Source organism: Perna viridis, chromosome 6, assembly GCF_037379345.1.
Source record: "Perna viridis isolate PV_CMFRI_1.1 ecotype Kerala chromosome 6, ASM3737934v1, whole genome shotgun sequence".
NCBI classification, from domain to species: domain Eukaryota; kingdom Metazoa; phylum Mollusca; class Bivalvia; order Mytilida; family Mytilidae; genus Perna; species Perna viridis.
In genome coordinates this window covers 38,609,210-38,632,328 of record NC_142450.1, presented here as the reverse complement: position 1 = coordinate 38,632,328, position 23,119 = coordinate 38,609,210, and the positions used below count along the sequence as shown (strand labels likewise).

Genomic DNA, 23,119 nt, shown 5'->3' with positions numbered 1-23,119 from the left:
TCGAGTTGTCCGATTTCCAAATTATTCATGTATACATAAGAGTGTCACTGTGATACTCCCAATTTTGAAGAAACATCGACCTATTATTACACAAGTCGTGTGTTTCAATCTTATATCGCTTACACACAAAATTACTTCCAAAGCCAGTGACGGATTCTGGGCCCCAGTGAAAAACATTCACTTCGTGATCCTCACCAGTGATCCTCTCAAGATTTTTTTAGCCCCCCACCCCCTTACCTAAAACTCTGGATCCGCGCCAGTGAAAGCTCTATTAATTGGTCCAATTTAGGTCATTCCACCATATATCTATATTTAGTATACGAGTTTACTTCGTTAAAAGACCCGCAGTAATTATTTCTACAATAAGATGACTTTAAATATACATTATATTCAATAACTGTTAATTTATCCTCAAAACGTATGATAGTTCCCGCGAAAAATTATCGGACTTGAATAATTGAGAGTGAAACAATCCGATAGACGTCGCAATCGAAAGTACCTGCTCGACCGTGTAAATCACCTAGGTCACGGCTTCCTGTTCGGCACATGGCGGTGTTTAAACTTTTGTTTACATGTTGACACATAAAAACATTTAAACAATAATCTATGAAAATATGTAAGACGTGTCAATATCGAGAAATTCATCTATCAAGAAAGGTTACAAAATGTTACACGTTACAACAGAAATAGGAAAGCCTGGGAGAAGAGGTAACAAATCAGCTGATGCATGTCCACTTATTAGTTTTTTTATAAAATCTATAATACAAATGAAAAGTGCTAAAATTAATCAAGTGATGATCGTGCAATTTTTTAATTTTACAATTACAACAAGCAAGCAGTTGCTTTGGTTTGCCTATCACGGTAGGTCATTATTTTTGCATGAGAAAAACTTATGCTGCATAGATCTATTCATAGAAACCGTTTAACAGGAATTGTCTGTAAATGATTGCTTAGTTCTGTATGTGATGAAGCAATATGGCAATAATGTAAGTCTATTTTGGTTACTTTTAAAACACATTTGTAATACAATTGCAAAGTACATGGTCTTTGAACTTGTAATCACAAGTTTAGCTCCACTGTGGGTTAAGACCAACATTTGTCAAGGTTTTTAGGCATATACCTTAGCCCAGTATTTCCCATTGATTTTCCAGCTCGTGATACCAGGATTTTCTCTTGTCACAATCCTTGCAATCATACAAGAAGTTCATATTTGCCGAAGTCATAAATTTCCCTTTCACTTAAAAACTCTAAAAAGCATACCATGGACATTATGTAAAAAATGTATGTTAAATGAATAAACATGTACTCACAGTCATTAACTAAAACTTACCTTCACTTTGCTAGCCTGTTAATTGTAATGTTGGTTTCAATGGCATTTTATTAATGCTTTAGTCATCACTAAGCTTTTATTTATGATCACGAGCTTCATTTTCACCTTTATGTGACCAAGTGGGGCTCGATAGTAATTAATGGTCCAAAGAAAACATGAATGTGGAATTACTTTTAATTCAGATTCAGAAGGCATTGAAAAGATCTACAAAATAAGAACAAAGAGACATATAAATATCCATACAAAACATATAAATTATCAAATATATGCGAATTATAGAACATTATTGCAAATATTCACACAAATGATATCAGTCAGATTGCATTTGCATGTTCAAAACAGATTGAATACATAAATAGAGCACATCTCAACAATCAAGCAGTTAAATGTAATACCCACTTTTAACTATAATACTATACAAAGTGACCATGAAAGTTCTTTAAAAGTACTCACTATAACAAGGTACCTTAGCATCAAATCAATTAAACTGACTCAGTGATATTCAAAATCAAGATGATATAAAAATTAAAATTCAACTTTGAAATACAAAATGCTTAAACTTGCAAAGTGCCAGTACAAAAATGAAAAGTAAGTTTATGGAAAAATAAACATAAATACCACATTTATTCAAACTTTGACAAACCACAAGTAAATCTTAGTCATACTATTAAAACAAATTTATGGATTTGTATATACCGGTACACATAAATCAGTACACTGTACTGCAAAATCTTTTGCAAAATGATCGAATGTTCTATTATACATTGTTGTACATTGACATTGTGAAATCTGAGTACATTTTGAGATACTAAAGAAATGTCTTTACCATACATGTACATCTAAGGACAATAACAAAACAAGGATCAATAGAAATTCAATATTATATAAGTTTCCACAGAACCCAGTTGTGTTATTTGTTTTCAGCTCTACTTTTGGATTTATGAATAAAACTAACTTTAACAGAGGCTAATCTAGATATCAGTGACAAGGAGAAGTTTTAGTCACTTTTGTTTAAAAAATAACAATATTGACATTATGATCTATATGTATGTAATCTAACACAAAAACTTCTCCTTTTCATAGACAAATGGGAGAAGTGAACACAAACAAGGAGACATTTTTGCTCATTTCTCCCCTTAGATTAGGCCCTGCTTTAATTTTAACATGATTTAAGCTTTTCCTACAAAGTACAGAGACATTTGTACTGAAATAACATTTGATTTGTTGATATAAATGCATTATGTTGCTGTGTCACTGATGTTTCAACCAACAGGAATGTACAAGACTTCCTTTAACACATGCTGTGCGTTTAAACAATCAGTCATTCACTGCATATTTCATTTCCAAAATATGTTACTTCTGATAGAATGGTTTTGAGCAATTCATGTTTCTGAGCATCTGCATATATAAGACATTGCTTAAGGAGGTAGACCTAGGGTATGGGAAACAACTCATAAAAATCATTGTTATGTTTGTATTCAGCTTTTACATCAATCTCATCTAAGCATTAAAGTAACTTGAACTGATTTCATTCTGTTTCAAATAAAAGCTTGATACATTGTAGGCTTTGAAGCAATTGAATATGACACAAACATATCACTGATTTCATGAGTTGTTTCCCTAACCGTATGTCTACCTTCTTCAGCTCACTCCCTATTACGTTCATATAGTCTGTAAATTGTTTTTCTTTCCTTTACTTGTAGAAAGAGAACGTAGACACTTTCCACAGATACAGAATATTGAGAGTGAATATGCTGCAGGATATAAACCTCGGGGTAGACGATACATCCCACATGGCTATGGATTCTATGATGAATGGACTCCACATAACCAGAACATACAAATTGAATATTCTGAGTAGGTTTCAATTTCAGATTCAGATGGAGGGTGGTTAAGGCAATTTTATGCAAAATTGAGCAAATTGTAGCCTGGAACCTCCCTTTTCAAAATCTCTGGATCCACCTCTGGGTTTTTACCTGGTAAATTGTAACGTTCACCAATCAAGATCTGTGAGTAGTATTAGGTTCACTACAAAAATCATGCACTGGTTCCCTGTCAGATATCAAACTTTGTTTGTTCAGCACTTCACTTTAACCAGAGGGTAACAAGTTAAATCGGCACATGTACTTATGGTTAATTTGGTAACAAGATTAAGTAAAATCAAAACCTGGTAAAATTGACATCTTTATTTTTTATCCCTTTTAGAAATATTTATTTGTTTTACTTAAAAAATGTGCTGTGCATCAGAAAACCTCAAAAGTCACTCAGAAGAAAAAAACAAAGTATGAGGTTCCCAATGATAACATTTTATGAAGAATTTATAGTAGCGTCAAATTCCATTCAGTGTTTTTAGAAGAGTTATGGATCAGAAATTGGTCCCCTTTGGTCAACCAAGAAAAAGTCTATTGTTTTGCAACAATAGGAGGCTGGTAAGGCCAAAAAAATAATGTGTTTACTGTTACCTGCTGAAAAAAAATTAGGGTCGGTAGATTGTTTTTGTTTTAAATTTTTGTTTTTTTTTTTGTATAACCACAGAAGATTACGTTCTTGTACAATAATTGTGGGTTTGGTAACAGATCAGGGATGAAATTTCCTGATGAAAAAGTTTTGGGTTGGGGAAAAAATGGGGTCGGTCTAGGGACAGTAAACACACAAATTTTTTTTCTGCCTAATAAGACACTAGCTTAAATGAAGAAAGCCAATTCTATTGCCCTACAATGCAAATTAGTTTTCATGAACTATCTTTTATCCCAAATCATTCAATATTTAAATACATGATATAGTAATTAAATGACACAATGCTCAAAGGACCTATATTATAAATGTTCAGGGTTGAGAAATGAATCCTGTTCTACAAAAATAGCAATTATAATGATGAGCCAAGTCCTATTTTTTTGGAAAGCTTATACTTGTGGTAAAAATAGTCTGCTAACAACAATATTTACAATGTTACCTTGCTGAATATGTCTTTACACATGGTGTCATAAATGTATTTCATATCAGAGCCTGTTTTTTGGAATATGACTTGTTTCAGTGTTATAAAGTTACATTCTTTATGTCATTAAACTATCTAATTACTATAATATCATTAGACAGAAACAAAACCAGAGATTTAAGTTCATTAAAGTTAATACTTAAATTTAAATTACTATGAAATTTATATATAACGTACAGTTAAAGCAAGCCATTAGTTGGTTCAGTATTCAGTAATCAACCACTGTTAGTTCAACAATTAGTATCCTTCCACTTATTTACATAGTTTTATGACTGATTTGAGAGATTGATTGTTTACAATGTTTCTATCCAGAGCTGGACCAGACTGGTCGTCCAAGCTGAAGTACATTGATCACCCACAGAATCCAAAGTATCCAGCTATGGAGATATTCCCCAACAACTGGAAAGCAATGAGGCCTTACCCTTGTAAGTACAATGGATTAAAGATTATTTTGTGTTTTATATAGTTTGTCATTATCATTTTCATTCAGCTGAATTTTCGAGGCATATAAATGAAAATTAATGGTCTACTGATTGTACTTCTTTCAGCCACACGTTTTACCATGGCTACACTTGTGATAAAGTTATTTTTTATGAATATGTGGTCACTCTATCTTAGATTTGGTACTTACATGTATGACACTTTAAACTATATGCCATGTTCATGTTAATGACCAAAAAGTTCTCGTAGAAACATAGGGGACAGATTTGTAAATATTCTTGTTAAGGTACATTTTTACATATACATGTATATGAATAACTGAATTTTGTCTTATATTATAGTTGGTATGATCAGAATTTATGATGAATCTGTCCAGGAAAAAATAACAATAGCATGGTGTCAAAGCAATACTTACTCTTAAAGTTGATACATCTAGTTGATCTGATTATAGTGTATATTTACATATTAAAGATTTTTTTCTCAGTCACGAAAGAAAAATTAATATGCCGTACTCAACTTAAATGACAAACCATAATTATAAAAGCACACAATAGTTTTTGAATGAGCAGTATATTTTCTACTACCCTTTATGCATATTCCTTAATGATCTGAGATTAATAGGAGATATCCTTTTCAATCATTGAAATGTGTAAAATCATAGGTTCTAAGAATATTTAACTATCATGCTGATCCTTTGTAAGTCTATTAAGAAAATTTATTTAAAATCACAGTGATAGATAAAATATAATATAATAATTTCTGACTCATCTTTTCAGGCCATATGCAACTTTTTTTTTTGAAATATTTTATAGATACATACAGACAAACAGACAATGAATGGTTGTTAGACCCTGGGCTATCAAGCAAGGGCATGAAATGTACATTTAATGGTGTTCATAAAGCTACAGATACATCTTCAGATGAAATAACACATAGAATGCTGTATGGACGAGGAAGGAGAGGTATTTGCTTCATCAGCTTAAATTTCACTTGCCTTTACAGTGTTCTTAGCAGGCCCTGTAACATACAGCACTGAACTTTGCACTATTTTGACTTTTATTCAGTCACAAAAATTGTAGTTATATAATGGTACATTTTGTTCTAAGGTGTCTTCATTATCTTAGACATTATCCATTTCCAGACAGTAACTTTAAGTGTAAGTGAAAGATCTTTCAAATAAGACTTTGTATTTGCTGGTAACTTAGTTAAAAGTTCTAACCTCTAAAAAATATTTTGAATGTTTATACATGTTGCTAATTACCACCTAATTATGCAATGGCATATCTTTGGTTTTATTCTACAGAGGTGACGATTGACAAGAGGAATGGTATATCTTATGCATCAGAGGGGGATAAAAATTATCAGGCGCCAGAGTATAGTCCGGGTTTCCATAGAGTAGGATCTTCGCTTCCTCTCCCACAGTTTGGGTAAATATTACAATGTTATAAAAAAAAACCAAAAGATTATGTTTCATGACAAATAACTAAAGGCGTGTTTACACGATCGAAGTTTCTGATAAAATCTTTGGTCAAAGTTGACTGTTGTTTACATGTTCAAAGTTCAGTAATGAAATATGTCATTTGAACAGGATAGAAATCAGGCACATGCTATTTGTTTTTTATTAGCTCACCTGGCCGAAGCCCACGTGAGCTATTGCCATCATTTGGAGTCCGTCGTCGTCGTTATTAATTTTTCAAAACTCTTCTCTTCTGAAACTACTTGACCAATTGGAACCAAACTTGGTATGAGTGTTTCTTGGGGTATCCTGCATAGAACTGTAGTGGGGATTTTTGATCTGTCAAAAAACATGGCCGTCATTACTAAAAAAAGAAGATAGGGGTCAGACAATAGTTTTTTGCATATATCTCCAAAACCATTAGGTTAAGCCCAATCCTGACTAGATAAAAGTGTTCAGCATGATGAGATCTATCTGTGGTCAAATTTTCATTTTAATCTATTAAGCCATGTTGGAGTTATTGCCCTTTTTCAACGTTTTTGGCTATTTTTTATGTTACTTCTTTCAAAAATCTTCTCCTCTGACCCTACTTGACCAATTGGAACCACACTTGGTATGAATGTTCTTTGGGATATCCTGCATAAAATTTGTATGGGGATTTTTGATCCATTGAAAAAAATGGCCGCAGTTACTAAAAATAGAAGATAGGGGTCAGACAATAGTTTTTCGCATATATCTCCAAAACGGTTAGGTTGATCCAAATTCTGACATGGGTAAAAGTGTTCAGCATGATGAGATCTATCTGCGGTCAAATTTTCATTTTAATCTATTAAGCCATGTACAGTGTGGGAAACCATTTTTTCCAAACTTGCCATTCTGGCTAGTGGAATATTGATCTTGCTAGCCAAATTTTTTTGGTTTTTTTTTTTGTCTGTACTATCATCTGTTTTCTCTTGGATTTGACTATCTTCTGCATTTCTTTTTCTTTCTTCAATATCTTTTCATTTGTTTTTAAATTAAATTTATCAAAAACTTTTCCAATTTCGAATATTTCCTCCCTTTGAAGTTTCTCATGTACAATAAGTACTCTATTTCTGAACTCATATTTTAAAAATAAAATTATATTTCAACTGATTCATCATTATGAAACAAGAAAATATTGATCATTGCTTCTTGTTCATTTTTTATTTTGACAATAAACAAATAAATTTAAGGTAACATATCATAAATTACCAAGATAATTTCGTTTGAATACTAATTCGAGATCGGGTCCGTCGCGTAGGTTTTGGCACATCCCGTTTACCAGAAATTAAAATGGCAGATCGTGAACAATGCTTTACATCAATAAAACTGTGCATATCATGCCAAAATTCACTTGACATATTAGATCTAAAGCTAAACTTCTTAAAATGTAGGGAACATGTTTTTAATGTATGTTGTTAACGGATGTTTAACTAAATAACCTGTTGGCTGGTTAACTTTCCTTGGAAATCAAATGACTGTCACCAAATTGACGAGTGTAAGCTAATGAGAACTCTCCAAATTACACATGTATTCGTATTTGGCGAGCTGGCGAGTGGTGGTTTCCCACACTGCATGTGTTATTGCCCTTTTTCGAAGTTTTTTGCTATTTTTAATGTTATTTCTTTCAAAAATCTTCTTCTCTGACACTATTTTACCAATTGAAACAAAACTTTGTATAAGTGTTCCTTGAGGTATCCAGCATAGAACTGAAGTGGGGTTTTTTGATCCGTCGAAAAACATGGCCACTGTTACTAAAAATAGAACATAGGGGTCAGACAATAGTATTTCGCATATATCTCCAAAACCATTAGGTTTAGCCAAATTCTTTCAATAGCTGAAATGATTCTTATTTTTAGGACTACAAAAGTCATCAGGCATAAAATTTGTCAGACGCCTTCTTATAAGAGTTATTGCCCTTGACAGGGGAAAATGACAGTTTTTTTTTTACAGTTTGCAGCAAATGTCTTGAAAACTGTGATTTAGAATATCCTTTACTGAAATGATTCTTATGATAAGTCCTATCAAAGTTTTCTTGAGTCAAAATTGTTGGACAACTTCTTGTTTAATTTATTGCCCTTGAAAGGCAAAATTCAACCAGGTGAGCGATTCAGGCTCCTGGGAGCCTCTTGTTGTTATTCTGAAAACTCATTTTGATTGGTCAAACTTTATTCAAGTCAAAGTTTTTGATACTGGTTTACACAGTAAAAAAACTTTGTTAAGAAAACTTTGACAAAGATTTTGATGGAAAACTTAAATCATATAAACAGACTGTAAACAAAACATTTTGACCTACTGAAAAGTGATTTTGGCATTAAAATGTTAATGAAAGGAAACAAATCCATTTAAAGGAACAACATCTATTGTCATTGCAAAAAAAATGGTTATTTTATAAACAATTGAATTCTCTTTTCCCAGGACATTCAGGTAGCTATATCAGTGCTCAGAAACAAAGTGTGAAACTAATTAAACCTTCATATCGTTAAGTAAAAACTAATAAATGAATATTCGGTATATATTAACTGCACAAAAACTATCCTTTATTTGTTGGCTGCTTACACAAGAAACTGAATCTGTTAAGCACATGTTTCTATGTTATCATTATAAATACAGCATATAAAAAGATATGTTTTGTGGAATGTTTTTGAACATTTGTTTGAATTACTTGAAAGGAAATTTAACATACATTGATGCTCTTTTTCTTGTGTAGACAGTAATTAAAATTTGAATAAAAACAAAAGTTTTTTTGTAACTTTGAACCAAATATAAGAGTTAGTGGAGAAAATATATGTTTAATTTTCCTTCAGATAGATGTGGTTTAAAATATGTATCTACATGAGAATTTTGAAAATGTAAGCTCATCAAAATTTATTAACTACCAGTGATGAAAAGTTGGTCTTCATATTTGATCACTGGCAGTCATAGACATTTGATGAAAACATTTTTATTGGTTTGAAGGTTTAATCAATAATTAGTTTGTCCTAGTTTCCGTCAATTTTTATGTGATGTTCCTCCAGCGCCCTGTCCATATATATATAAACCCTTACATAAACCTTTATGTTCTTTGTTGTGTATGTCTGTTTTCCATGTCTGGTATTTGTCCTTGGATTACATTCTTTTGATTACCGCTATAACCTTAGTTCCCTTGATTACCCTAATAGTTTATGTTTGGTTGATGCTAGTTGTTTATTCCTTTCCTCCACAGAAAAAATGTTCATGAAAATTACAAACACCTTCATTCAAGTACTGCTGTTAAAAAATTGTAATGTTTGGTTGCAAACATAGATAACATTTGCATATGCATATCTGAGAAAAGATAATTATTGTCGTATTTAAAGATTCAATAATGCATGTGTTGACATAATTTAGTTAATAGTAGTTTATGTGATACAGTGTCACTACAAAATAATGTCAGTACTGTAAATTAAAAAAAAATTATTGCAGCAAATGTGACTATGTTGCAAGCACTACAGTTAATTATCATTTGCCGATCTTAGTCTTGTAGAAAGCAGTATTTTGTTCTAAATTATGCAAAAATGAATATAAAAATTCATTTTGGTAAAAAAATCACAATTTTAAATGTATGCATTAATTTTTGAAGTTATGGTATTTTATACAATCTTTACCCATGCCATGCTCCAATTATGATTTCAGTTGATAAGTTATTCTCTAGAATGTGCTAACATGAATATTCAGTAGTTTTGTTATCCTATAGTATGTGCTAACATGAATATGTCAGTAGAAAAACATTTTGAATTATGTGCTAACATTAATGTGTCAGTATTATATTAAATTTATCCTTAAATGTGTGCTAACATGAATAAGTCAGTAGAAGGTTATCCCAAAATATGTTCTAACATGCATATGTCTGTAGTTAAGTTGTACACATGAATTAATGTGTCAGTACAATGTATTTAAGTTATCCCATAGTATGTGCTAACATGAATGTGTCAGTAAAGTTATCCCAAAGTGTCGGTTTATGCTAAAATGACTCCAGCAATGGTTGATGTTGGTTGGCACAACATTTCCATCCATAGTTTCATAGGTGTATTACAAGTAAAGAAGAATGGAATTCCAACTTCAACCATTGTAAGAGTAGCACTTACATAGATAATTAAGTGTTATGGCAAATAACATAGTTATCATCAGGGAATATGGTTGGTCTTCCCTGGATCAAATAGCCATTACCTTTCTTAGGTGGTTTACTGGGCAATTGAAAAGAGATTTAAACATTCTATCAGACATATACTTAATTGCTGACGAAAAACCCCTTGCCAATTGTCTATGTAAATACCTAAGGAAGTTATTATGTAATGGTCAGTTATGTGCTAACATGAACGTGTCAGTATTATATTAAATTTATCCTTAAATCTGTGCTAACATGAATAAGTCAGTAGTCAAGTTATCCCAAAATATGTAAAGGAAGACCAGCTCTTTTTTTTTCTAAAATTAACTAGGTTATTTGCTGTAGAAGTACAATTCCCATCATATCAAATTATGACTGTTGTGTGCTACCATAATTGTTCCCTAGCACATGCTTCCATGTTTGTGTCATTAGTAATGTATTCCTTAGTATATGTATGTGCTACCATAATTGTTGTAAAACTTCCATTGCTTAACCATGTGTTGTGTGTTTGTTGCAGTGCTAACTATGGCAAAAACAAAGTAGATACATTTGTCCCCCTGCAGCCTCTTCCAACCATTAAAAGGTACCAAGTTATAGCATGCATGGAAAATTAAGCTTTATTGTTTTTGGAGAAAAACTAGCAATGTTATCAAAACATTTAGTCACTTTAAAAGATAATCTCAGTTGTACACTAGCCTGCTACTACTGTGTTTATGATATTACCAGTGGAAGTACAGGTTCACCTAAGAAATAGGCAATAAGTTAAGAATTTTTATCAGCTTTCTAAGCAACCTAAATATTTTAGAAGGTCACATTGATGATAAATATATAAACAAGAAGTGTATTTTAATTTGGAAAAGTAATGCAATTTGTACAAATAACAAAGTTGAATTATTTTGAAAAAAAGATTCACTATAGATAACAATATAATCAGTCAATTATTTTCTGCCACGTCCTGGTACTTCTTCATTTTATATACTTTTATTGGTTTACAAATTGGGGGAATACTGGATGGCTTTACACCATTAAAAAAGTTGACAAAATTATGGACTTACCTCCTTCAACATAATTCTTAGATGGACCTGTACTAAAATATCATTTCAATCTAAAGCTTAACACTTACACACTGTACATCAATTACATAGATAATATTTGGCTCTTGCTGATTCAAAGCACACTAATTTTCTTGATAAATACTTTTCCAAGTGGATGGCTAATAAACATTGTGACTAAAATTTGATGACATTGCTAGCTGCACTTATTGTACTAATACACCTTTATATTGAAAACATTTTTTTATATAAAAGCATGCATACTTCTTTTTTTTCCTTTTCTTGGTATAATCTCCTTTTGTTGTCATACTCTCTTGTGGTAATAGTATGCTCAAGTTATAGTTTGTTGCGATTGCACGTTTATAATGCATGTATTACAAGGGTTTTAATGAAATGTTTTGAATTCTGCTTATTTCCTTTTGGAAATTCCTAAGGGGGAATTCCAGGAAATCTTTGCATGTTGTAACTCAGTTTTATTTCTTTATTAGAAATTCTTTTCTATGTATCTTCTTCTTATTTTTGCAACATTTCTACTGTTATTTCATTAATACAAATGTCTTAATATCAATAACCAGCAGCTAAATGCATGGACATTTTTTAAAAATTTTTCAACATAAGTTTCATGACAGTAAACTTCTTTAAATATTGTCTCTTTTCTGTTTTTCTATTAAATTGACACTCGGACTTGAAATATTTTCAGTTGATTTTATTCTGTATTGTTAAAAATACAAGTGCATTCAGCTCTTTTTATTGAAGATGGAAAAGATAATGGAGTACAAAATGTACTTATAAATTGTATGACTTTTTTTCTGATATACATGTTAAGATAATTTTTTTAAAACTCCATCACAACCAATTTTATATTTCTATATATTTCTATCACATTTGTTTTCAAAATATTTTCGTGGTTATCCATTATAGAAAATATGCATATAACAGTCATTTATAAATTTCATGAATATCTAACTGAAGAATAATCTTCATTTCAGAGACTCATTCAAGGAGGTAGAGAAAAGAAAACAGAAGGAGGATGAAATTAACGTAGTCAAAAGTCTAGATACATGGAAACCTGCCACACCGTTAAATATCATTCAACACAATGAAGAAGTAGCTGCTTCTAATAAGAAATAATTATATTTACTGCCATAACTTTGTAAGGTGTTATATCAGTATTAGTTATCTGGTTATATCAGGATGCAATAACTTTACTCAGTATTTTGCTGTTTTGTAGTAATTATTTATTTATGGTAAAACTTGTCTGAATTGAACCTTACTTGGACTTGGGTTTTTTTTGTGTGGGATTGTGTTTTGGTCAAAAAGGTTGAAAATGTATTAAGTAGCAGTCTTTGTAAGAATCATGCAAATTCAGTTATATTGTGATACACCCCAAAAAGGGCTACATATTTTTATTTTTTTTTTGTTATTAAGTTGCTTTATAGGTCTATATGAAATGTATAATTATTCATTCCAATCTGTCTGCTCTTAGGAGTTAATTCACATTGAAAAACCAATGGTTTCTATTGTATTTTAGTTTCATTCACAGAGTTATCTCCCTTAATTTTAAATTCTACAGTGCATTCTATGTAATTTTTATCTCTCATTAACATGGATTTTATGAAGAGCTACATGTAATTTTCTGTTTACTTAGGCATTTTAAACAAAATATCAAAATTAAAAATATGTAGTCTTTCCAACCTTATATCTATTTTTGCATGATTCTTTGCTGGAGTGCTACTTAATGATAATATCTGGTGAAGACAGATTTTCCAGTTTATTCTGGTTTTGGATTTGACTGGTTTTTCACTATATAACAAATTTTCCGCCAGGAAGTGTGTGTTACAAAGAACTTAAAAAAATAAAACAGTGATTTTTATCAGAAACAAGTGTCAGCCATATGGTATTTTGCAATTTTGCTAGGAGAACTGCATATAATTACTAAGTGTGTTATTCTGTCACCTATGACTGATAAGTCATTGGTCAAAATATAGGCCCTGTTCTATGTGTTTATTTTTTATGAAAGCTTTGTGAACTTTGCAACACCAGTCAAATTTATTTGACCAACACTACATGAAATATCTTTAGAAAATCTTTCATATTATACACATGCTGGTTGTGATAAATAGTGTAATGTATTTCTCTGTAGAGGTTTTCGATACTAATGTATTTATAGATACAAATTGATACATTATTTTATCTCTGATCCCTATATACTATGTGTGGCTCATCATATGAATTGCTCAATCCCTTAGTGTAGTTAAGTTATTATTTCAAAAAATAAATTATAAAATAAACCATGCTTGTTATGTTCACCTTAGTGAACTTAAAACAAATTTGTGTAAAAATGACTAAGCTTTGACATCAAAATGAAAACCAGCTTTCCAGGTCATTTATCAAATTTAATATAATTTTGCACTCTATATTTATAATGCCTAAATGTATGATATAAACCTCCAGAGAGGATGCTTTCCATTTAATGGGAAAATGAATATATACTCTATAAATGACCTTCAGATAGATTTCTTATAACTTGATAATCAGACATTAAAATTTTAAATTAATTCCTTTATTTACATATTTATATGCATTTTACCAGTTTGTGCAATGTATAAGCTTCTTGTATTGACTATCAATGGCTTCCTTTAATCATCTGTATCAATCAATTCTTTTTTAATGGAAATTTTGCTTTCAAATCCTCATGCTGTGTCTGATCTTTTCCATATACTACACATGTACTTGATTTAATCTCTTTTAGACATTTTCTGTACATCAAAACTTTACCATTTTTTAATGGGATGGTTGTAATGTTTATTACCTTCAGTTGTACAGTAAAAACAAAGACAAGGTGGCCTAGTATTTAAATATAATGAAAAGGATGAAATGCACCCTCAAAATTTTACATTCTTTTTATTAATACTTTAAGATCTGCCTCATTATGAAACTGTGATATATGTGTTTATCTATTACTTTGTTTGATATTTTATTGTTATTTATTCCATTCTGTCTGTGATATGTCATTGTAATTTGAAACAATAGTTGTTTTTTTTATTTCTTATATTGAAGAGTAAACAGAGTTTATTTGTGTGTGTTTTTTTTTTTTGTGTGTGTCTCTGAAAGAAGACAACATGTATTAAATTGCTATAATATATTAACATTGTTGCGCAGTAATGAAGATTGATGTTCAAAAGCTCAAAAGAATATTTTAATATTAACCCCCTTTTTAGGTGTTACAAGTTTTACTCCTTTCTGTATCTACACCAGTCACTTACATTTTTAAGCGAGGATAATTGGTATACAACTTTAGCAGGATGGGGATGTACATTTTGTGTGTAGTTTTAGTGTATCCCACTTACCTTCATGTTAACAAGGCGGTTGCTTGAACTTCAAGCTTAAAAAGACATCCCTGTCCTAAGCACTCATATCCTGAATAAAATCATGTCTGGTATAAGAAAGCCCCAAAAAATATGCCTTCCCTTATTGTTCTCTTTATCAAAAGTTGCTTTAAAACAGTGCCTTCCTTCCTATTGTATTCATGGTACGCAGGGTATTTGGTATTTTTTGTTGGCATAGTGATTTAGTATGAAACATATAGTTATGTTCTAACAAATTTCTCATAGATAAATTTCCTAATATTTATTTTGTCAAAATGAGAATTACATCATGGTTTTCTTTGGGGGTGACTTCCCTTCTTATACCTGACTTTTGCATAGCTTTTTCGGTCTGACCTTATATTGCCCCCCTTTGTAAATTTTAAATGTTTCTTGTCTGTATCTTGTTTTCCATATTGCAATTATTGATGTGTTTGTATTTCCATTCATTTTTTTAAATTTTATATTATCTACTTAAGAGGTTAAATTACACATTAGATCTGTAATACAATTTTTTATAAAAGTATATTTTTTGCCAATACAATGTAAGTTTCAAATGGAGATATTTTTATTTATTTGTATCTTCTATCAGTTTGTCATGTTGTTAACTAAATAAATCTATGCTTTATATGTTGATTGTGTATCACATTTGTTTGTCTTTACTTGGTCCTTGTTATTGTGTAAACTCATAGATTTCTCACTACTGTAAAGTAGACTAAATATTTATCAATTATGGACTTTTAACAAAGTCAATACATTATATATGTACCTGTTCAGATTATATAGACTAAGGACGAAGTCCGAGGTCAGTTAAATCTAACAGGTTCATATATAACATATTGACTGAGTGACAGTCCTTAATTTATATAATACATATGTTGATGATGTATTTTCTTATTGTCTGCTTCGTCTGCAGCGCAACCCTCGTGATTGGCTGAGAGTACTTATGGAACAGAACTGTTTATATCTGGGTCTAAATTTGGAAGTATAGCATCAATATATTTAAGAATAGAAACAAGGCTTCATGTACATGGTATATCCTTTGCATCATGTGATCATAATAACCAATGAACAAAGAAAACTGTTATACCATTTGTAATATAGAATAATAGTTACTTTCTATTTTGTTACTGACATATATTCACAAGCCCAAGTTGCCATAATTCACATAATTTTGTCAGCATCAAAATCAAAAATATCTTTTATTCTGTTTATCAGTCTTCAAATTTTTACATTTTTAGCCAATTTAATGCACATTAAGTTTTTTATCTGTCAACAAGATCAAAGGAAAAATTATGGATTACAGATAAATGATGATAATGATTATAAGCAATGGTGTAATTGATGTCATAGGACTCCAAAGGGAGATAATCTATCACAATTGTTTTAATGTTATAACCTTGTAAGCTCAACACCTTAACCATTCAAAGGATTTTGAGATTTTATTTGGAGTTCAGGCATCATTGAAAATGTGAATGAAGGAACATCATTTTTGTCTGACGAATTCAAAAAGAGATTATCCATTTCTAATGGTCTTATATGTGAAAACTTTGAAAGCTCAACAGCACCTAAACTGCTCAATGGATTTTTACGAATATCTATTGAAAGGTTGGGCATCATATGTAGAGATGTGCATATAGGAATAATATTATTGTCTGAGTACTCTAAAGGGAGATAATTCATCTTAATTGTTTTACATGTGAAAACCTAATAAGCTCAACACCTGAACCACTCAATGGGTTTCAATTAAATTTTATTGGAATGTTGAGTTTCCTTTGTAGATGTGCATGAAAGATACCGTTATTGTTGGGGGACTTGAAAGAGGTAATTCAACTTAAGCATTTGCATTAATTCCATTTGAAGCAGTGTATTTTGTGTTCTTGCTTACACAGTATTTAGAGTTTTGATTTGATTGCATGTTTTTCATGCCTGTCTGCTTATCATTTCTTTGAAAACAAATCTTATTGTACTGCTTGAGCATGATTATATCTGTGTTTGGTATACTACTTTTTCATGTTTTGTGTAATGAAAATATTCATTTTTAAATTTTTTCTTTGCCATCACGTGACAGAAAGTGATACATGTAAAACGTATTGTGCATCAAGTCTTACATTTCCTAGATGAAAGCCAGATTTATATGAGAATGTATATAGTGAATTTATCAAAGAAACAACAAACCAAGGCCACACATTGGTCTTCAATGAATGAAGGGGAAACCCTCACACCAGAGGGCAGGCTGCATCTGGCCCTTTAACATTACACACAGGTACAACAAAATAGTTGTCCCCATATACTCCAGCAACATAAAAGTGACAGTGAACACGAATTAATACATACATAAGCCAAACATTCCTGAGTTGGAACAGGTGCAAAAGGTTAAAGTTCTTTGTCATAGGTTTCCTTTCCTCTTTCGTCTACCCCGGACATGACTTTATGAGCAACTCGGTGGATCTTGCTAGAAAGGCATAGGACGCTTACACTACCGGTGCACCTGGTCCATGCTCCCAGTTTTTAAGGGAGTCAGAGTTGCTCATTTACTTTTGTTACTTTATATGTATTATTTTAGTTGCTTTATGTTCTTCGTTGTGTTTGTCACTTTTCCATGTGTGGTCTCTGTCCCTGTATTACATTCTTTTGATTTCCGCTAGAACCTTGGTTGCCTTGATTATCATTCGCCGTGATCACAGCCCCTTTTTAAATGTGGCAATATTTTGAGAAAAAAATATTACACAATTAAACACACCTTAAATTAGTTTAAAAAGGTCTGAGTTCCATGTTAAAACAGAAATTAAGAAACTGATTACTAGTATCCATTACACAAATGTACAAAGAAAGGACTACTAGCAGTTAACTGACATACCAGCTCCAGATTCGTTTAAACATACAAAAAGTTATGCACCCAGTCCTATTAAAGTTTGGTGATATTGCTCCTTTACACAGATCCTTTTAACACTTGGTATCGAACAGAAAGCTTCTGAAGAAATTGGGCATAAGTTATGATTTCGACTGATTTGCACATTTAATGTCTAAAATATTAATACAAAAAAACACATTTTGTTCACAAAGTTTTTCAGTTTAATGTGCGGAAAGTTCAAGGCAAATAATACATGTTCTGCTTCATAGGGAAAGCAAAAGTCCATGCCTTTGATTTTTTTTGTTTTCTTTTGGTTTGTTTCTTTTGTTTTTTATATATATATTTTTTTCGTTTGTTGAGATTCTTTTTTCTTATCAAAAGTTATTCGTTTTTTTTTAATTTTCCAAGGGAAGTTGGTTGTGCTTAATTCAATTTCATCGTGTGTTAAAAACAGAATTTTCGTTTTGTAGGCCTTATAACAGTGATATTGTAATCTTCGATTAGTTCTTTAGTTAAATCCATAAACAACACATCAGAATCACCTTCTGATTCTTCCTCTTGTAGAAAAGGCCAGTTTTAGACGGGCACGTTGTACGTTATGTTTGTACATGAAAAACATTCACGCTGCATCCTCCATCGCCTGTTACCACGAGTTCGCAGCTTCTGTTGTTAAAGTTAATGTACGATACATTTACAGGTCCATCCTTTCCAGAGAGAACTGATCGTTTTTCTCCGAATCTTAATTTATAAATTGTATTGGTCTTTGGTTCGGAAAGAAAAAGTCCACCAGAAGAGTCACTAGCGATAATACACCGGCTGCATAGGTCACTGCTATGGTAATATAGTTTCTCATCGCCAGAAATAGATATCTCCAAAATATCACTCTTACCGCTTTGTGTCATAATAAAGGAGTCGTTTCTAACATTGAAACACATATCGCAAATGTCACTTGGGGCACTGATTGATTTAAGAATATCACCGTTACTGTTTACATTACAAATGTACGAGTAGTCTCTCTTTGCCGTGCTACACTGTATGTTTACCCAGATTTGTGATCCTTTAGCAGATATAAATGAACTCTCACTCGATTTTAATTTTTCTTTCAGTGATAGTCTGTCAATGCTGGGATTAATTCTCTTTATCTCTGTTGTAATTGATCTAGAATCCACAACTAATATCGGAAGCTTGCCTTTACATGTAACCAAAATGTGAGATTTTTCAAAGGGACAAATTCTATTTGGTTCCTCTGGAAGAGATATCGATATTCTACCTGCACGTCCTGATCTGTCGAATATGCTTAGTTTATGTTTGGAATCCCATTTTGATTCGGCGAGTACGATTCGGTTATCTTCAGTGAAACAACTCGCGCCAAAAACAAAGCCCTTCGTAGGAACAAGAGTCTGCAGTTTTGAAGCCGTCTTTATATCGATGGAAATTTTGCTTGAGTTTATGAAATCGTCGGTCATTGAATACTGGTCAACGTAACCAGTTCCATCCAAAGAACTAAACAAGTCTGTCAATTTTCTTGTAAAGTTTGCAGGTACCGAGTTTAATTTGAATGAATCCATGTCTTTACGGAGACCATCTGTGATCTTTTCACAAGAATTTTGCATGTCTTCCGTATGTTTTACTTGATAGAATATCCATGTATCACTGAAATTTTTGGGAATTTTATCTATTGATTCTATATTAGACTGTGTAGTATTTTTAGTCCTCTCTAAGTCCTTTTTTCCTTCCGAAATATTTTGTTCTAGTTGATAAAATTTGTGAAGTACCCCTTTTTCAATTAAATCTAACTTACAATTTACCATTTCGCGTATTTTTGATATTTCATCTAAGATTGACCTTTTGTCCTTGTTAAGTGTTTCCCCGCATTGAGTAAGATTCTCGCTTATATTATGGATAACAATCATTTGGTTCTCCATACGTGTTTTAAGGTTTTTAATGGCGATTCCATCTGTGATTACCTTAGTTGCCAGCTCTACCGATACGATGTCTTTGCATTTGTTGTGAATTTCTTTAGTGCAAGCAGGACATACAAGTTTTTCATGGTTACTGCAGTAACTATTCAATATTTGTCCGTAGTGAGTCGAACAAGTTTTTGACATTCTTCTGTCGGTCTCCGGCACCTTGTTGATATCTACAACTGTATGTGGTATGGAAAACCTTCGATGAACTTTGCCACACGACTCACAATTAGGTTCCCAACAAGTGTAGCACCACAGTTTAGCTATCGACTTTTCTTTATCTCTCAAACATGATGCACACATTTCATTTTCTGCCATCGTCTGGAAAGGGAGTAAATAATGAAAAAATCTTGAAATTAAAAGAAATTGAATATGTTGCAGAAGAGAAGTCCATTAATCTCATTACGAAAAAAAACATCAAATGGTTTGTATTCATCGCTACCTACGACCCAACACAAGGCCTATATAAAATATGTCACCAGCAATACAAAAATAACTTCTGTAATAAAATAATTCATGTAATCCATCCAGATGTGTTTGTTTATACATCATTTCAAAATAAATATTATCTAATATAGTTACCGGTAGAGGTTAATGTACAATAAAGATGACCTCAAAAAACCTTTCATTCAGTACAGAGGTAGATCACAGCAGAGATTGCAGTACTTTTTTTTTATCATATCTTATTTTATCTCCTATTGTTGATCACATGTTGGGAATATATGGATAGATAGGAAAACGAAGCAACTGACACCTCGCATTATTTATTATTTTCTTTTTAAAATATATTATCGCAGTTATTGAGCATAAGCATGAACCAATTAATGGTAATTGATAGGATTATAAATAATTTTAGACAGAATTTGTTTTTCCCTCTGCATTGAAGTTCTGTATTTCCTTAGACACCGTTTAATGAATACATGATATAAGTTATGAGAGACGATAAAAGATCGGGTTCATAAAAACAACTTTAAAATGATCCATGCTTTTCTTTTTAGGCGCACCTGATCCCGCCATCTCAGTTTTTAAGAGTATTAATTGACATAACGAAAATAGACACTGGACGATTACAGTTTAATGTCAGACACTGAATAATTTCAATTTAGTGGTAGACATTGGAAGATTACAGTTCAATGGCATAGATCCTAAACAATGACAGTTAAAAGGCAGATACTGGGAGTTAACAGTTTCATGTCAGACACTGAACGATTTCAGTTTAGTGGTAGAAATTGGGTGATATCAGTTTAACGGTAGTATTGGGCGATTTCAGTTTAACGGTAGACATTGGATGATAACAGTTCATTGACGTATACCCTAAACGGTAGCAATTAAGAAGGCAGTCACTGGAAGTTTACAAATATATGACACAAACATTGGATGATTACAGATGAATTGCATAGAAATTGGACGATAACAGTTTAATGGCATAAATACCGCTCGGTTACAGTTTAATGACATAGACACAGCATGATTGCAGTTTAATGATATTGAAATTGGACAATTACATTTAATGACATAGACACAAGACTATTACAGTTTTAAGACAAATACATTTTAATGACACTAGACGATTACAGTTTAATGACATAGGCACTAGACGATTACAGTTTAATGGATGATAATGGAGATTACAATAGAATGACAATTCACGAGAATGTTTTGCATGTATATATTCAATATAGGTGCTTGTATTCCCTACTTGCGGAGCTCGGGATGCAGCCATATTTTATTCTGTTTTTGCAGAGTTACCTCCCGTAATAGCAGGTATAATTTCGAAGTCTCTCTAATCGATGTTCGGATTCGGGTGCAGAAAAAAGAGGTAACTCGAATGAAAATGGAATCCGCAGCAGACAAACACAACGGTGTTTCTAAAATTTACAGGGTGTTTCATTTTGTTGGTAGGTTACATAAGGATGATTTGCATTTGTATCCCGGGTAAAGAAAATTTATGGCAGGGTCAGTAGAACGAGAAATTCCCTTTTGACTTTCGAGATTTTTTAAAGTAACGTCGATATCGGATGGAAAACCTTACGTGTTCCGAATAGACACCTGCTCCAAAGGGAGATAAATGTTGACAAAATGTTGGTCCGCAAGTCGGGAATAGTTGTATTAAAAGCTATTTGTATGTAATCTTGTTTGCCAGCATATCTTTTTATGTGATATCGTTTCTGAATAAGCATTAGCAAATGAGCCGACACGGTTAATCGTAGTACTAATTGAAATGTAACAGGTACGTATCCTGTATATGTACACTGGTTTCAGTGTTATTAGTTATGATCCATTAACTAGACAGTGAACTAGGCATATTGTTATTTACTATAAAGTAGACATTGGCATAAATGTAAAAGGTTATGAATTATGATAGGTAGTGGAATGAAAGACAAAATAAATTACTTATAATAAGAGGCTGTTCATGCATGTAAAAATCAGATATGGGTGGCACAACATATTTTTCACCATTCGACAATTGATTGTTCAGAAAATGATTTTAAAGTTCCAAAACAAATAAAAAAAAATGTGCACATAATAAAGTTATCTCCCATTTCAATGAATTTCAACGCGTTCTTTGTAATTTATTTCTCTTTATTCGTTGCAATTAATCAAAAACGAACATTCAACATTGAGAAAGGATGTCTTTGTTATGAAATGGATTGAAAAAAAATAGACACACTGTTTCAATGAGTGAATTTCAGTTGAAAAAAAATGAAACATGAATGCATGGAAAAAAAGAAAAGATAATCAGGACATATAGTCGTAACTAAAATATGGAACTATTTTAAGGTAACTTACTAAAAAGAGGAATTGCTGCAATAATACATATGGATTACTCCCCTCCAGAAATGTAAGTCTTAAAGTTTTCCTCGCACAAATGACATCCACTTCTTACGTCATGTGATTAATGTCCTGTTCTTGTTTTAAAATCAGGATGTCTAAATATTCCAAGTTTCCATGTAGAATGAACAAACAAATACCAATTTTCTACCCCCTTGGAAGCTTGTAAACGTTAAAAGTACCATTTGACACGGATTGTACAACACAAACTTGGCATATTTGATAGTAATACGAGCTGTGACGTCAATTTATTCAATAGAAGTAGTTAAAATATTATACGTTTGAAAGGCTTTGTGTCATTTAAATAGGGATATAATTCATACTAAAATCGACCACAGTAGAAGTTCTATGTATGTTGATTTAAAATGTAAATATATAACAACAGTATTGACAAATTGTTCTTTCTAGGTCTGTACTTCCATTTTAGTGATGAACATTTAATGTGTTTCTATTTGATCAGTAATTAGAATTTCTGAACATGTGGTACTTTAAACATGAATTTTAAATTAACGACATATTGCTTTTTAATGTCAAAATACTAGTAATTCCATATTATATGGAAATTTAAAATAGTTTATTAATTCATCAGAAAAAGAATGCTATTTAAAGAAAAACAAACAAACAATAAGATTGTTTAGATGACGGTGACAGTGAGCAACACTTCCGACTACCAGAATTAC

General features: G+C 31.7%; 2 protein-coding genes across 6 annotated transcripts in view; one reads left to right on the top strand and one right to left on the bottom strand.

Moving 5' to 3' along the window:
* LOC148614870 (spermatogenesis-associated serine-rich protein 1-like) overlaps nt 1–15,422 on the top strand; it is a 41,273-nt gene extending 25,851 nt beyond the window's left edge. For 2 of the 5 annotated variants that reach the window (XM_088589346.1, XM_088589349.1), the window contains exons 2-7: nt 3,034–3,187; nt 4,638–4,750; nt 5,579–5,728; nt 6,070–6,193; nt 10,887–10,952; nt 12,411–15,422. In XM_088589346.1, the coding sequence (XP_088445472.1) occupies nt 3,034–3,187; nt 4,638–4,750; nt 5,579–5,728; nt 6,070–6,193; nt 10,887–10,952; nt 12,411–12,552 (749 nt within the window). In that variant the 3' untranslated portion in view covers nt 12,553–15,422. Of the gene's footprint in view, nt 1–475; nt 709–3,033; nt 3,188–4,637; nt 4,751–5,578; nt 5,729–6,069; nt 6,194–10,886; nt 10,953–12,410 lie in introns of those variants that run through there. The other 3 variants (XM_088589348.1, XM_088589351.1, XM_088589350.1) reach the window with 3 other exon arrangements.
* A 2,358-nt stretch (nt 15,423–17,780) lies between these two features.
* Nucleotides 17,781–22,694, bottom strand: LOC148614869 (uncharacterized). The gene is made up of 2 exons (XM_088589341.1): nt 22,398–22,694; nt 17,781–19,928 (listed from the first exon to the last, which is right to left on the bottom strand). The coding sequence occupies exon 2, from the start codon at nt 19,923–19,925 to the stop codon at nt 18,237–18,239; it is 1,689 nt and encodes a 562-aa protein (XP_088445467.1). The 5' UTR covers nt 19,926–19,928; nt 22,398–22,694; the 3' UTR covers nt 17,781–18,236.
* Between the last annotated feature and the right edge of the window lie 425 nt (nt 22,695–23,119).